This window comes from Marmota flaviventris, chromosome 10 (assembly GCF_047511675.1).
Source record: "Marmota flaviventris isolate mMarFla1 chromosome 10, mMarFla1.hap1, whole genome shotgun sequence".
Taxonomy (NCBI): domain Eukaryota; kingdom Metazoa; phylum Chordata; class Mammalia; order Rodentia; family Sciuridae; genus Marmota; species Marmota flaviventris.
In genome coordinates this window covers 29,870,489-29,885,652 of record NC_092507.1, presented here as the reverse complement: position 1 = coordinate 29,885,652, position 15,164 = coordinate 29,870,489, and the positions used below count along the sequence as shown (strand labels likewise).

At 49.1% G+C, this 15,164-nt stretch overlaps 1 protein-coding gene across 1 annotated transcript in view; it reads right to left on the bottom strand.

Moving 5' to 3' along the window:
* LOC114081931 (bone morphogenetic protein 8A-like) overlaps positions 1-14,679 on the bottom strand; it is a 28,444-nt gene extending 13,765 nt beyond the window's left edge. Inside the window, exon 1 of the mRNA XM_027923433.2 lies at positions 14,349-14,679. Coding sequence (XP_027779234.2) covers positions 14,349-14,679 — 331 coding nt within the window. The remainder of the gene's footprint in view (positions 1-14,348) is intronic.
* Positions 14,680-15,164: the final 485 nt, after the last annotated feature.

The following is a 15,164-nucleotide window of genomic DNA, read 5'->3' as shown; positions in this document are numbered from 1 at the left end:
AATGCCACCTTGTCTCCTTGATGGCACCAGCATCCATGATAAAGGGCAGAAGGCTCTCCTCTGGGAACTCCCAGTCTAAAGGGAATATGGACATGGGACCCAAGGCAGGAAAAGGCATTAGTCCCATGGGACTACCTGGCTGCATTACAGTGGGACAGTGACTTCCCAGAGTCTGCCCTTGTGCCTGGATGGGAGGTGGGGGAAGGGGAAAGCTCAGATCTGACATCTGAGCCAGGCTGTGAGGCCTGAGTGCAAATTAGCCTCAGTGTTCAAGGAGGGGGGCACTGCAGAGGACAGTAGAGTGAGGCCAAGGGTTGAAGGACCAAGGGCAGGGAGGGACAACCACTGCCAGAAACTATGGGAGACAAAGGACCCAAGGACAAGGGGAAGAAGGAAGGAGGGAGAAAGAAGGAACAAGGAACACCAAGGTAGGAATGACAAGCTCCCGGAAAGTTCTAGAAAGTCAGAGGGTTCATGGTGTGGTGACATCTGAGCTGGACTTGACAAATGGGAAGGCATATCGATAGATGGTGAGGTGGCAGGGTGGGCTCTAGGCTGAGGGGAGTGGTGTGTGTAGGTGAGGAGTGCTGGGGACCACCCACTGATTCGCTCCCTGGGTGCAACAGTGGGTCTGGCTGGGCCCGCTTTATGGGGGGCTGGAGCCCTGGGCTGAGAAGTGAGGCTATGACTCTGGCCAGTGGGCAGCAGTGTGGTCTGAGAGGCACCCTGTGCTGGCAAGGGTGGAGGGTGAGACAGGCAGAGGGTGAGACCTGAGGTGGGGACTGGCCCAGCTGTCTGGGCAAAGGCCACGGCTGTGGAATAATTTGCCCAGCTGCACAGACCTGCTCAGATGGTATATTTAGGGCAGTCTCACTTTAGCTCCCTGTCACTTATATCAAAAATCAGTGTTTCCGGAAAGCAGGGTGGGAGTTGCCCAGTGCCTTCCCTAAAACCCAACACTGAGATTTTAATTGTATGTTTCTGAGTCTTTTTAAAACCTTCCATGGTTACTGGGTTCAGTGACCACAGGTCAGGTTTTAAAAAGCACCAGGCTGAGCTGCCAGATGGATGTGGGAAGCACTTCCTGTCTTTGTGGTCCCCACATGTCATCCCTGGTCCAGGAATGGACGGGCACACAGCTGTGCTGGGTGGAGCCAGGGGATAGGCATGTTAGGGCAGGAGCAGGTGGGAGGCTTCATCCCCTGCCCAGGGAGGAGAAATGGGATGGAGCATGCATGTCCCACCATGCATCAGGGTGCTGTGCACAGAGTGCATGCCAACCTGAGGGCTTGGCTGTTTCAGAGGCAGTGTGACAAGGGCGAGGTCCATGTCCCTCCTGCATATGCAGATAGCATTGAGGGCAGGATTCTGGACCTTTGCTGAGTGATTCTTGTGTGGTGAATAACTACACCCATGTGTCCTGCCTATAGACACAGTTATACACATACAACTTTGGTGACAATTTAAGTGGTTTCAGGAATGACACAGATACCTCTGTTGCATGGCTATGAAAAAATTCCTGATTTTTAGGATGAAATAGATTTAGGCTGTTGGCTGTCACAGGATGTGAGACAGACCGTGAAGGAGGATTCCTCAGGCACTCTATTCTCCTGACTTCATTCAAAGCATTATTATGTACATCATTATGTCACTGTGGGGTTGACAGGTGCATTCTGAGGGCTCCCTCTTGGGTCTGGGGACTGAAGGAACAATCCACAAACCTGCCAACTCTGTGGCTCCCAAGCTCTGTAGCTGCCCTCCCTTGATGACCATGTGACCTGCATAGACTGTCTCAAAACATTCTTGTTCAATCTCCAAACTTCTGTCATGGTTTGTGAAATCAATAAACCAAGCAGGGATTCCAGCCCAGGAAACTGCCCAGCCTGGCTCTTCCAGGCAAGCACTAGAAGTTGGGAAATTTTTAGGAAAACAGTGAATTTCATCTGAAGTTGATAAAGCTTCCTGAGATGCAGCATTGAAACAGATATTACTGGAACTGGCCAAGGGAAGTGCCCCTTTCTCTGCTGAACCGTATGGATTCCCAGCTGCCCAGTGGCTGCTCCTTTGGATCCAGAGAGCTGCTCTTGTACAAGAGCATTTGTAGGAACCTGGATTTTCCTCTGGTAGTGCTGGGGAAGGCTGTCTCTATTTTAGCCCCTAAGACAGCACTGAGAAGCATAGCTGATCTGACCAGTAGTTGGTGCTCCAGGCTCCGGTTCTGACCCTGCAGCCACCAGGCACTTCCATTGTGTGATCTCAAGTCTCCCTGTCTGTGAAGTGGGGACACTTTTCACACAGGGCTGTGAAAAGGCAAGGACTATGGGACAGAAGTGGTGGCCATTATTTAGGAAGCAGGAGGGGTGTGACCTCTAATTTCCAAACTTAATAGATGTATTGAAGTGATAGCATCCAGGCAGCTCATCAGGAGAACATGTCTGACACTCAAAAGCCATGGGGTGGGGGAAGGAAGGCATCCACTTTTCTCTTTCTAAATAAAAGTAGGGAGTGAGAAAATATGTCAGTTCAACTGAAAGACATCTGGATGGCTTCCAGGTGTCTCCTCACCCACCTGACATTAGTGACAGCATTTAACCTTTTGGGTTCAGTGTCTACATCTGCAAAATGATCCTTTGATATAGGGCCAAATGGAAACTGTAAAGAGCCAGGTTTGTTACTGTCATTGGTAGTTGGTTATGCTCCAATAGATGCTTCTGACATATTATCCAGGGATATTTCCTTCTCAGTGCATGCCCAGCCCCCACCACATAGCCAAGGTCTGGAATCTCCCAAAGATGCCAGAACTGCACACCACTGGGACTGTCTCCAAGTTCTGGCTCAGACAGAGAGCACCTAATACAACTTGTACTTTTTTTCCCCTGCAAGGTGCTGTGTGGAAGACCAACCTTACACGTGACTGAGTCACACTCCCTGGCTGGGTGCTGAGGCTCTCAGTCACAGAAATGTGGCAGAGCTTTCCTCACCCTTCTTGGGTGCGAGGGTTGGTGTCTCGTACATGGGTGTGTCTTGCTACAGTCCCATGGGTGAAGCTATGCTCACCGGTTCCTTTGTAATATAACCCCTTGCCCTGTTTAGGATAGAATCTTCCATAGAAATGCCTTGTGTGTGTGTTCCCTTCTCTTACTGTGCCCTGGGTGTGGCCTACCCAGGTGTCAGTCAACCTGCTGACAGTGGACATCATGAAGATAGACTCAGCCCCCTGAAACCTGACCCCTTGCCTCATTTGAATAGCTTCTCCTCAGTAAAAGGGGTCAGCGGGTGCTCTCGCTCTCTCTCTCTTCCTGTGGACTCTTAAGGACTGAGGAGCCCTGACAGCGACCCCAAAGAAAAAGGTACTTGTGTCTCTTGTGTGGTTATTTTGCGCAGCCCAGTTAGCCCAGTTCACATGAGTAACCCCTGAGCCTTTTAGTCGAGAACAGAAACCTGGAAGTGCTGGGTATCAAATCCAGGGCCTTGCATATGCTAGGCAAGCACTCTACCATTGAGCCATATGCTTAGCCCACTACTTGCACTTTTATGCACATGTGGGAATGGAAACCAGGAGTCCCAGCTGGGCTCCTTCCACCATGGTGGTCCACCACTGTGTTTGCTGAAAAAAAAGGCATAAAAACTAAGTTGGAATTGGCTCCTAACAACAAAGCACAAAATGCATGCTATGAGCTAGGCATGGTGGTGTATGCCTGTAATCCCAGCAGCTCGGGAGGCTGAGGCAGGAGATCGTGAGTTCACAGCCAGTCTCAGCAACTAAGCAACTCAGTGAGACCCTGTCTCTAAATAAAAAAAAAAAAAAGGGGGGGGGGTGTTCTGGGGATGTGGCTCAGTGGTTGAGTGCCCCTGAGTTCAATCCCTAGTACAAAAACATGCTCTGGGTTGAGGGTCCACAGAAAGAATTTGTGGGAAAGACCAAGGTCTGTTCAATTGCTGGCAGTAGAAAGTTCATCCCTGGGTTCCTGGCCGATTCAGATAGGTGTGAGGAGGGTGCCCTCTACCCAGTCACTGTTCTGGATTCCAATAATCTGAGATATGTCCTGCCAGGAATCCTCTCTCCAAGGTGGCCCTGAAAGGGACCATTGATGTTTGGAGCAAGGTTTCTGAATAATAAATTATTCCCCCCCCCCTTTACAAAATCTGGGGCAGGAATTGCTAATTTCCAGGGTCCCATAATTTCACTTTTGGGCATGTGGGAGAAGATTCCTAACTCTGTTTCCTTCTCAACTTTCTGAAGGCTTCAGTTTTTCCATTTGTTTTTCCTGGTCACATCCAAGAATATTAATCATTTGCTGAACACATTTGGAAGCTGAGCATACTGTATGCAAGTCCCTGTATAGACATGGGAGACACTTCGATCAAAAGACAGACCTGTCCACCAGGGAAGCTAGATAAAAACCACATAAACCACAAGAGCAGCACATGTAATAAGTGCTACCAAGGACGTAAAGAAAGGGTGTGACTGGAAATAACATAGGGAGTATGTGGGGGACCATTTTATTTATGTTTTCAGCTTTATTTTGAAATAATTTTAGATTATTTAGATTTCAAGAAAAGTTGAAAGAATAGTACAGAGACTTCTCATATATTCTTCCTCTAATGATCACATCTTTGTTGTTGTTTGTTGTTACCGGCGATTAAACTCAGGGGTGCTTAACCATTGAGCCACATCCATAACCCCTTTTATTTTCTATTTTGAGACCAGGCCTTGCTAAGTTACTGAGCCTGTCCTTCAACATGTGATCCTCCTGCCTTAGCCTCCTGATTCACTGGGATAACAGGTCTGCACCACCCCACCTGGCTATAATTGTATACTTTAAATAGAGAGATAGGCTACAAACTAATAAACCAACTAAAAATAATTACCTTTTGGAAAAGGAAGGGAATAGGGACAGTGTAGAAAATGAAGATGGTCTGCTCTGAATGTTCCCTCTTTTGTAGATTTTGTAAAGATTTCTTATAAGTATAAAACAAAATTAATTCAAAATACAAGAATAAAGAGCAAACCTAAGAATAAAATACAAAGGGAAGCAAATGAACTAATTGGGTTTTGAGTAGGTAGCTTGATGACACAATGAAGAATTTGAAAACAGTAATTTGGAGCCAGACTTGGTGGCCCACAACTGTAATCCCAATGGCTCAGAAGGCTGAGACAACAAGGATCTCAAGTTTAAGGCCAGCCTCAGCAATTTAGCGAGGCCCTAAGCAACTTAGTGAGACCCAGTCTCAAAAAAAAAAAAAAAAAAAAAAGGCAATGTAGTTCAGTGGTAAAGCATCCTTGGGTTAAATCCCCAGTATCATAAATAAGTACAGTTATTTGACTGATCCATTCCTAGTAGAGTAGTTTAAGAACAAAATGAACTAAAAATAAATCTTAAATTGTTTTCAATAGTCACATTGTTATTCTTTAGCTTCTCTACATATTATGTATAATATATATAATTACAGGATAAATTAAACCATTATTATGTCAATGTTGTTAGGATCAAGTTATTCAATATAAAAGAAAATAGTTACAAATATAAGATCTAGGAATTTAAATAAAAGCCTATAATTCTAAATTTGAATTGGAAATATCAGTTTGAATTCATGATGTTTTTTCTTCTTAGAGAATAAATATGAGGCCGAGGTAGGAGGACTGCAAGTTCAAAGTCAGCCTCAGTAACTTAGTGAGGCCCTAAGTAATTTAGTGAGACCTTGCCTCAAAATACAAAATAAAGAAGGGCTGGGGATGTGGCTCAGAGGTTAAGCGCCCCTAGGTACAATCCCCAGTACCCAAAAAATAAAAGCAAAAAATAAGAGTACTGAAGCCCACATTAAGGGACTTCATAATGGCCAAAGGAGGGACAATTGTACTATCAAAAATAGGCTGAAACATATATGTTAATATCCATGAGCTCATCGTCAAACATTGGTCACCTTTGGACAGGTCCCTCGACTTTGGCTCTGCTGACATTTTGGGCCAGACAGTCTTTGTTATGGGCAACTTCCTGTGTCTTGTAGGATGTTTAGCAACACCCTGACCTCTGCCCATTAGATGTTAACAGGAGTCCCTTCCCTGCCCTAGTTGTAACAACCAAAAATTATTCCAGCTATTGCCCTATATCCCCAGGGGAGCAAAAATCATCCTTGGTCAAGAAGCCACTGCCTTTGGATAATGCTGGTAATTGATTCATGACTTTAAAACCTGGTCCCTGAAGTCTCTACTAGGAAAAGGAAGCAGTAGGTGAAGAGGTAGAAGAAGAGGATCCAAGCGGGGACCTGAGAGGCAAAGGCCCTGTGTGTTTGAGAAACGTCAAGGAGCCTGTGGTGGCTGGAATCTAGTGGTCAGGGGCCGAGGTGTATAAAAAGAGTATGGAGTGATGGGCAAGGACTGTTCATCTGTAAGAAGTTCTGTACGTTAGCCCCAAAGAACTCAGCACCCTGATTCAGAGAAGCCCTGTAACCTAGGAAGAATTTATAAAGTTCAGTTGCTGCTGATGGTGTGAAAGTCTCTGACCCTGGGAGGTGGGCTGGATGCCACTGGGGTCACAATGTACCTGCAGTTTCCAGCAACCACAGGGACTCTTTAAAAATTTTTTTAATTGGTGCATCATAATTGTGCACATTGATGGGATTTGTTGTTCCATATTCTTACATGCACACAATGTAATAATATAATTTGGCCAATAGCATTTCCCAACTTGCCCTCCCTCCCTTCCTGCCTCCTACCTCCTGGTCCCTTTCCTCTACTGATCTCCTTTGATTTTCATGAGATCCCTGGTCTTCCCCCAACCACCTTTCTTTCTTTTTTTTCCCCCTCTAGCTTCACACACATGAGTGAAAACATAAAACCCTTAACCTTCTGAGTTTGGTTTATTTTGCTTCCCATAGTAGCCTCCAGTTCCATCCATATTCCTGCAAATAATATAATTTCACTTTTCTTTACAACTAAATAAAGCTCCGGTGTGTATATACACCACATTTCCTTTTTCCATTCATCCATCGATAGACACCTGGGCTGGTCCCATAGTTTGGCCTCTCTCTCTATTGAATTGAAACACTGGGACTCTTGACAACCAGCTCCATAGAGACACATAGGCTGGAAGGACATGGATCCAGAGCTGGGGACAGACACTGCTACTTTCTACAAAGCTCTGCCTGGGGAAATAAAGAGGTTCTTTCTGAACTGCCTTACTGTAGCTTTGAGAAAATAAATAATCACAGAACCCTCAGCTGCCTACAGCCTGATCAAACCACCTCCGGATCCCACGCTTCTGGGAAAGGCCCACTGAGGGCAGCAGGCGGCCTCCCTGGCCACAGCACTGTCCACATTCTGCCTGTCCACTCCAGGGCCCTGTGCCCACCACTTACAGGATGGACCGCCAGATGCCAAACCTGGTGTCCATCAGCCTGACACCAACAAAGCATTGGTTATTTTTGTTTCTTGGACAAAATTAGACTCACCCAGGTGACCTGTCTTCTTTCTCACCAAGAGTCAGATCAATAGACACCCTCCTCCTCCAGCTCAGTGAGGCTGTCAGGAGGACAGTTTTCTGACCAGCCTGTCAGCCTCCCCTCCAATCCTTCCCAGCCTTGGAGGCCCACAGGGGGAGTCTAGGCTCAGCTGTGTACCCCAGGCCCTCCCTGAGCTGGCCCCACTGACTGGCTGCCTGTCTGTCTGTCATGGCCTCTCATGCCCCCTACCTGCAGGCACCTTCCCCCCAGAGGTCCCTTGGAGGCCTCCCTCTCCTGAGTTGTCCCTTCCCACCATGTCTAAAGGCTACTTTCCCCTCAGTCCCACTGAGGAGCCTGCTCTGACTGCCCACAGACCCCATAATTAGTCTGCCTTCTTTCCCCTGGCTCAGCTGCCTGGCAGGATGGTGGGCTCTTGGAGGGCAAGGGCTGAACATGGGGGATGGACATAGGAGGCTCCCAGCAGCCTGCTCATTGAGCCTCCTGAGTTCTAGGGACCTGGGGGCGGGGTGGTGCCTGCTTGTTTTTCCCTAGGACTGCTTGTCCCCAGGACAGTGGCTCAGTTCCCAGCATTCACAGCCCCTTGGGCTGGGGCACAGATGCCGGTCTGGGGGTGACTTCCACATCACAGGATGTCTCCATCAGAAGCCACTGAGGTTTCCATGTTGCTGTGGGATTCTCCCAGCCTGGCCCCTGAGGGTCAGGACAGGCTCCCCAGGGCCCTGAAGGTGGACAGGCTAGGCCTGTCTGGCTAGTCCTGCTGGTAACAAAGGCTGCGGGAGCCCCACTTCAGATCTAAGAAAAGACCCTGGTTTCCACAGCCCCGTGAGGCCCATGGAAGAGCTGTGGGATTGATGACCTATTGATCTTGCCTCCTGAAGGGGTTTCTCCCACCAGAAACCTCAGCTCTGGGGAGAGGAGGCCCAGGTTCTTTCTGAGGTATTTTCAGCCAGGTCTCATTACTGACTTTCTTCAAGAGCTGTTTCCATAAATGACTCTGTACACATAATTACTGATCCAGTCCTCAGATGGCTTCAGACCCCAAATTAAAAGGGAACACCCGCACAGGCCACCACATCAAGCCTGCCAAGGTCAAAAATAGTTCCTAAGAGATGGGAGCAAGAAGGATACACGCTTCCTCCAGTTGAAACCCAGGAAAGACCTGGACTGTGGGAATTTTCCAGAAAGACATGGTCACAGTGACACATCCCCTCTTGCCTGTGGAGGAGAGGCTTCCATGAGGAGGTGGGCTGGGTGTTCCTCCCCACCCTGTGACTCACCCCTGGGGGAACCCTCACCAGTGGGTAGGAGGCAGGCATATTCTTTGGTCAGAGCTGGGAAGGCCTGCAGGGCAACCCTGGAGAGATGGGGAAACTGAGGCCCAGAAGGGGCCGAGATTTTGTGGAGGTCACAGGAGAGGTTAGGGTCCTATAAGTGAACTTTCAGACTTGGAGCCAATGTGAAGTGAATGGCTCTGGAGTTGACAGGTGGCAATACTGGGATGGGGCAGGTTTTACATGTCAACTAGGTCCCTAGAATGTGTACTGAAGGCACCTTCCTGAAGGCAGGACCCAGTGGACCTTGGGGTCCCGGGGAAGGCTCAGGGAGATGCTGCACCCATTGTTGGCACCACAAAGGCAGGGAGGGCTGGCCCCACTTGTGCCCCATCCTGGCCCAGACTCCTTCCCTGGCTCTGGGTGCTCCCCACTTCCTGCTGTGCCCCTGTTTCCTTCAGCTTTGCCAGTCTGCCTGAGTACCTGCCATGCAGGAGCTGGGGCACATAGTGGGGTGGGGGTGCCATGGAGAGTTGGATTTTTCAGGTTTGTTCAGGGTTTCCCAAAGACCAGAAGAAAGAGGGGCTTGATGTGCCCCCTGGATCATACAGGTGGAGAGAGACTAGGATTCTAAGAGATATGGACACAATAAAGGATGGGATTTCTATCACCACTAGGAGCCTGTATCTCCACGGTGGAGATGGGGCTGGGAACAGCAAGATTTATGGAAACTCTGGCCTACTCCCTTTTAAAAGGGGGTAGAGTTTTGACAACTAGAAATGGAGGTGAGTATATTCTGTGCAGAGGGTACAAAATAATCAGGAACATAGAGGTAGGGTAGAGTAGGTCAGCCCCCGTTCATTAAGTTCCTATCATGGGTCAGGCATCCAGTTGGCCACAAGCCTTGGAGTTTGGCTTTGCTTCCTGTATCTTAAAGGGATGGAAACTGAGGTTAAGAGACTGTAAGTAACCTGTCTAACATCTCCCAAGCTCCCAAGCGGCACATTCAAGATCAAAGTCCAGGTTTAATATATCCATAGAAAGATGTGTACAAGAATGTTCAGGGCTGCGGAAGTAGCTTAGTGGTAGAGCACTTGCGTAATGCACACAAAACTCTGGGTTCATCTTCAGCATTAATCCCTCCCCCCACCCCGTGTGCGCACACACACACACACAAACACACACAATGTTCAGAGCTGCTTTATTTGTAATAAACAGAAACTGGAAAGTTTCTGAGATGTCCATTAATAAAAATAAATTTAGCCAGGCACTGGGGTGTAATCCCAGTGACTCAAGGCTGAGGTAAGAAGATTGTAAGTTGGAGGCCAGCCTGGGCAACTTAATGAGACCCTGTCTCAAAATAAAATATAAAAAGGGCTGGATGTAGCTCAGTGGTCGAGCAATCCTGGGTTCAATCTCCAGTACAAAGAGAGAGAGAGAGAGAGAATAAATTAATAAGGACAAATTGGAAGCCAGGCACAGTGGCCCATGCTTGTAATCCCAGTGGCTTGGGAGGCTGAGGCAGGATGATCATAAGTTCAAAGTAACCTCAGCAACAGTGATGTGCTAAGCAACTCAGTGAGACCCTGACTCTAGATAAAATACAAATTAGGGCTGGGAATGTGGCTCAGTGGTTGAGTGCCTCTGACTTCAATCCCTGGTACCCCCACCCTCCAAAAAATGGAAAAACTGGTCTATTTGTGCAATGGAATACAACTCAGTGATAAAACAAGAACATGGATGAATCTTAAAAAAAATATGTCTAGTGAAAGACTAGCTAGACATAAGATTATACATTGTATGATTACATTTATATGAAGTTTATAAAACAGGCCAAATGAATCTATAGTGATAGAAATCAGAAAGTAGTTACTTGGGAGACTGGCTGATAGGAATAGATTCCCAGAGGAGACCCTATTATGTTTTGGTATGATCTAAAGTTTATATAGTAAGTATGCTTTACTTCTACAAATATCAGAACAACAAAGACACATTAAAAACAGGATTCTCAGTTTAGAACCCACATTCATATTTTGTCTAATTAAGCAGCATTCACTGCATCTATAGATGGACCAGGCCCCAGGATGTGAAAGCAGGAAGATGACCTGCTATGGGCCAGGTGCCTTGGGAAAATCACCTAATATCTCTTAATCTCAATCTCTCTCTCTCTCTCTCTCTCTCTCTCTCTCTCGGGGATCTAACTCAGGGGCACTTTATTTTTAAGGCAGGGTCTCACTAAGTTGCTGAGGCTGGCTTTGAACTTGAGATCCTCCCATCTCAACCTTACGAGTCACTGGGATTACAGGCATGTGCTGCTATACCTGGCTCTAATCTCCTCTTTTAAAAACCAATTGTGACAGCAATTTGTAAGATGCAAAATGTTGAAAGAGATGTGGAGGTTCTGGGCATAAGCCCATTACTGGGTAGCATCTCACACAACCCTTGACAGCCTCATAAAATGAGTAGCTCCATTTTACAGTGGAGGAATCTGAGGTTTGGATGGATAGACAGGAAAGCCCAGATCACATTAAGAATAGGTATCTGTCATGCAAATTCTGCCTGTGTGACTCCTAAGTCAGAATCTCTTGACCCAGTCCTGTCTGCCTTGCTATTGCTCAGGGCAGGGGAGGGTCAGTCTAGCACACCTGAAAATTATCTGTGGCTCATGCATTTATTATTTGTCTCTCCACTGAAAGGTCAGCATTGTTATGTCCCTAGCAACTAGAATTAGCCCTGGAATGTTACAGGTAGTAATAACTCTTTGTTGAGTGAATGAATGAATGAATGAATGAATGAATCGGAAAATGAAAGAATTTCCCAGTAAAGAATCAAAGGAAGGGGCTGGGGTTGTGGCTCAGCAGTAGAGCTCTTGCCTAGCATGTGTGAGGTGCTGGGTTCAATCTTCAGCACTACGTAAAAAATAAATAAATAAAATGAAAGTATTGTGTCCAACTGCAACTAATATATATATATATATATATATATATATATATATATATATATATTTTTTTTTTTTTTAAAGAACCAAAGGAAGAGACCTGAAACCCATGGGGAGAAATATCATCCTTCAAGGTCACAAGACAGGCAAGAGTAGAGCAGGACTCACCCAGGTCCCTAATTTTCACTCAGCCCTAGTTCTTCCAAATCCAACAACTTCAGTTCATCACCACCCCTGTCCCTGGCTGCTGGGACCACAGGAATAAGTTAGTCTGGTTCAGGAAAGGGTCAGGGCAAAAGCACAGATGGCACTATCGAACCTGCCTAGACTGCTGCCTGTTAGTGCTGTTTGTTCCTCAGTTTCTCAATCTGGAACACAGGCACCTGCCTCTCCACTGACACAGGGTGGGGAAGGATTCAGGAAGAACATGCAGAATTGGTCCTTCCTCCCTCAGAAGAGGCCAGATAGGTCTGAGAAGCTCGAGCACAGGAGTGGAGCAGAGCTGTGAGAAGGTTCCTCTGATACAGAGCCCAAGATCAGGGATGGGAGGCATCTCATTAATCCAACATTACCCCTGCAGACTGGATGAGATGCAAAGGTACATATAATGGATGCAGATATGCAGGAAGTAAGGGGAGGCCAGGTGGTGGTATAAGAACCTCAGGGCTGTGCCCTGCCTGAGCATAGGGAGACCAGGGACAGGATCCCTCTGCTCCACACAGTAATAGTCCCATTTCTTCATCCTGACCTAGAGGAGCTAAGGGTCTACAGGCTGTTGTTGAGTGAATGAATGAATGAATAGACAGACAAGTGGGGCAGGGTCACCAGCTCTGACCACAGCCTTGACTCCCAATGCAGGTCCTGGAAATCATGTGGGGCTTCCCAAGGCACTTGCTCCCCATGGGGCCTGAGCTTTGGTGGGAGGCCCTCATGAGGCCTCAGCTCTGGGTCCCACAGACTGCCATCAACAGTAGGGGACCTGGAGGGACACGCCTCACTTCCTGGGGCCTGATGAAGCTGACAGGAAAGGTGGAGCTGGAGGTAGCAGGGTGGGAGCTGGGTCAGCACCACTGGAACTCTGCTATTAGACCCCACAGTGGTTCTGGGGCCCAATCTTTGGGGTTGGGCCTGGGCGTCTAACACGGAAGAAATCCTGGTTCATGTCTAATCCCCACATACACCCTTGGTAATTACCAGTTAAAACTACTCTGGCTGAGAGAGTTCTAGAGTGCAGTGAGTGCATCAGAATAAAGAAGGCCCTTCTGAGGGTGCCGCCCACAGCCAGGGCTGCACAAAGACCTGCTTGTTAATCCCACAGCCTCAGAGGCCCAGATCCCAATGAGACATGCAGAGAAGATGGAGGAAGAAGATGGGATTTGGAATCCAAGGCCTGACAATCTAGACTTGTCCTGACTGAGCCACATAGAAGCTGTCTATCCTAGGGGTACCCTTGCTTCTTTGGGTCCCTCTGTCCTCACCTGAGTGGTAGGGATGGAGACCATGGCTGTTCACAGGACTGCTGGGAGAATCAGGAGTGATGCTCTGTGTGGAGGGGGCTGGCAGTCACAGCAAGGGTCCTGTCCCTACTCTCACCCCATCACCTGGTCCCCAGACCCAGCCTGCTGCCTGTCCCAGCCCAGGCCCCTACCTGTCACTAGCCACAGACAGGAGACAAAGTGCATGAAGGATATGAGCAGCAGTAAATACTCAGGACTCTACATTCAAAAGTAGTCGAGGAGGGGGCTGTGGCTGTGGCTCAGACTCAGTGGCAGAGTGCTTGCCTAGCATGGGTGAGGCACTGGGTTCAATCCTTAGCACCACATACAAAAAAAAAAAAAAAAAAAAGCAAATAAAATAAAGGCACACTGTCCATCTACAACTACAAAAATAAGTAATAAATAAATAAATAAAAAGGAGTAGTAGAGGGAAATGTCTTTGAGATCTTTAGGAGAGGTTTCTGCAGATAGGAAGAGCCAAGCTTTTTTCTGGGGGAAAGAAGAGGGTCTAAGCTGTCCCTTGGGTCATTCACAGGCCTGGATACTCACTCCCTGCCAGGCCACAGCCCAGGTGCAGGGAGCTGTCTGTCCACTCCTTCTCCAGCCCCTCCCTGACAGCATACTCCACCCACAGGCTCAGTGCTGCACAGGGAAGAATCTGCTATGTGAGGACTCAGGCTTGTGGGTCAGCTCTGGTCACTTTGATGATGACCACAGGCTTTCACACTGAACTTTGTCCCTCTCCTCAGTACTGCCCTTATCACACTAACAGTATCACAGCCTCTATTTACTCACCAGTCTTCTCAGGACCAATTGTCTTCCTGGTGCCACCCAGGTGGGTCCCAACAACATTGGATCCCTAAGCCTGGGTGTGGTTGGAGACAGGGTGAATGTATCCCCTGGAAGTTCACATCCTGACTGCTCCTGTCCACCTCACAGCTCAGGGAACCTGGGCCACCTCTTAGACCTTCCATTTCCTGACCACTAGTCTTCCCCCCGACCTCCACAGCTCCTGTCACAGATCCCTGACTATCTGCCCAGGGCAGGTACTGGCACTGTCCAAGGATGTGCAAATTCCCCTGGAGCCCAATTCACTCCCAGGAGTGCCAGCCTGAGGCTGCCGTCACTTCCCAGACACCAGGGGTCCTTGATGCCATCCTGGGGCCCCCTGCAACTCACCCATGTTGACAAAGCTCATGACCAGGTCGGTGCGGCCCAGGTGTTGCTCCGGGGACCCACCATCCTCATCGTCGTCGCCAGCCATGGAGCGGTAGAGGTCCAGCATGAAAAGCGGGGCAGATGCGGGCACCCGGGCAGCAGCAGGTGGCGCACCGGGCCTGGGTGGCCCGGGCAAACCGAGCACCGCCAGAATCTCACGCTGCATGTCGCGGTGTTCTCGATCGCCCAGCCGTCGTTGGGGACAGTTGTGCAGGGGGCGCGGGTCAGGGCTGCCTCTCAGCGCGCACAGCGCCAGGCCCAAGAGCCAGAGCTGGGCGGGGCGCCAGGCCATGGCAGGCCGGTCCGGGGTACTCAGCCCGCGCGCATCTGCTCCGTAGCCCGGCCAGGGAACGCCCCGACGGCGAGCAGCAGACTGAGCTTTTGAGGTCCGCGAGACACAGCGGGCGTCTCCCGGGGTCACAGGGAATCCCCAGAACCCCCTACGCGCGGCACCTGTCTGGGCTCTGGGATGTGGGGAAGCGGCCGCCGCAGCCACAGGGCATAGGCTACAGCAGAGACTGGGACTAATCAGTCTGTTGCCGTCGGTCGGTCCCGCCAGCTGAGGACGCAGCGGGCAGGGACAACGGGCGAGCTCGGTGGCGATCCTGGCCGCGCAGACCTGACAGTTACCTCCTAGCTGCGGGACAGTCGGTGCAGCTCTTCAGCCCCGCCTCCTCCCCGAGATAGACCAATGGGTCACAGGGGCGGGGACCAGGCGCAGAACCTGCGCCCTGGAAGGGTCTGGGTTGCTGCTGGAGTTGCGGGTGGTAGCAACTC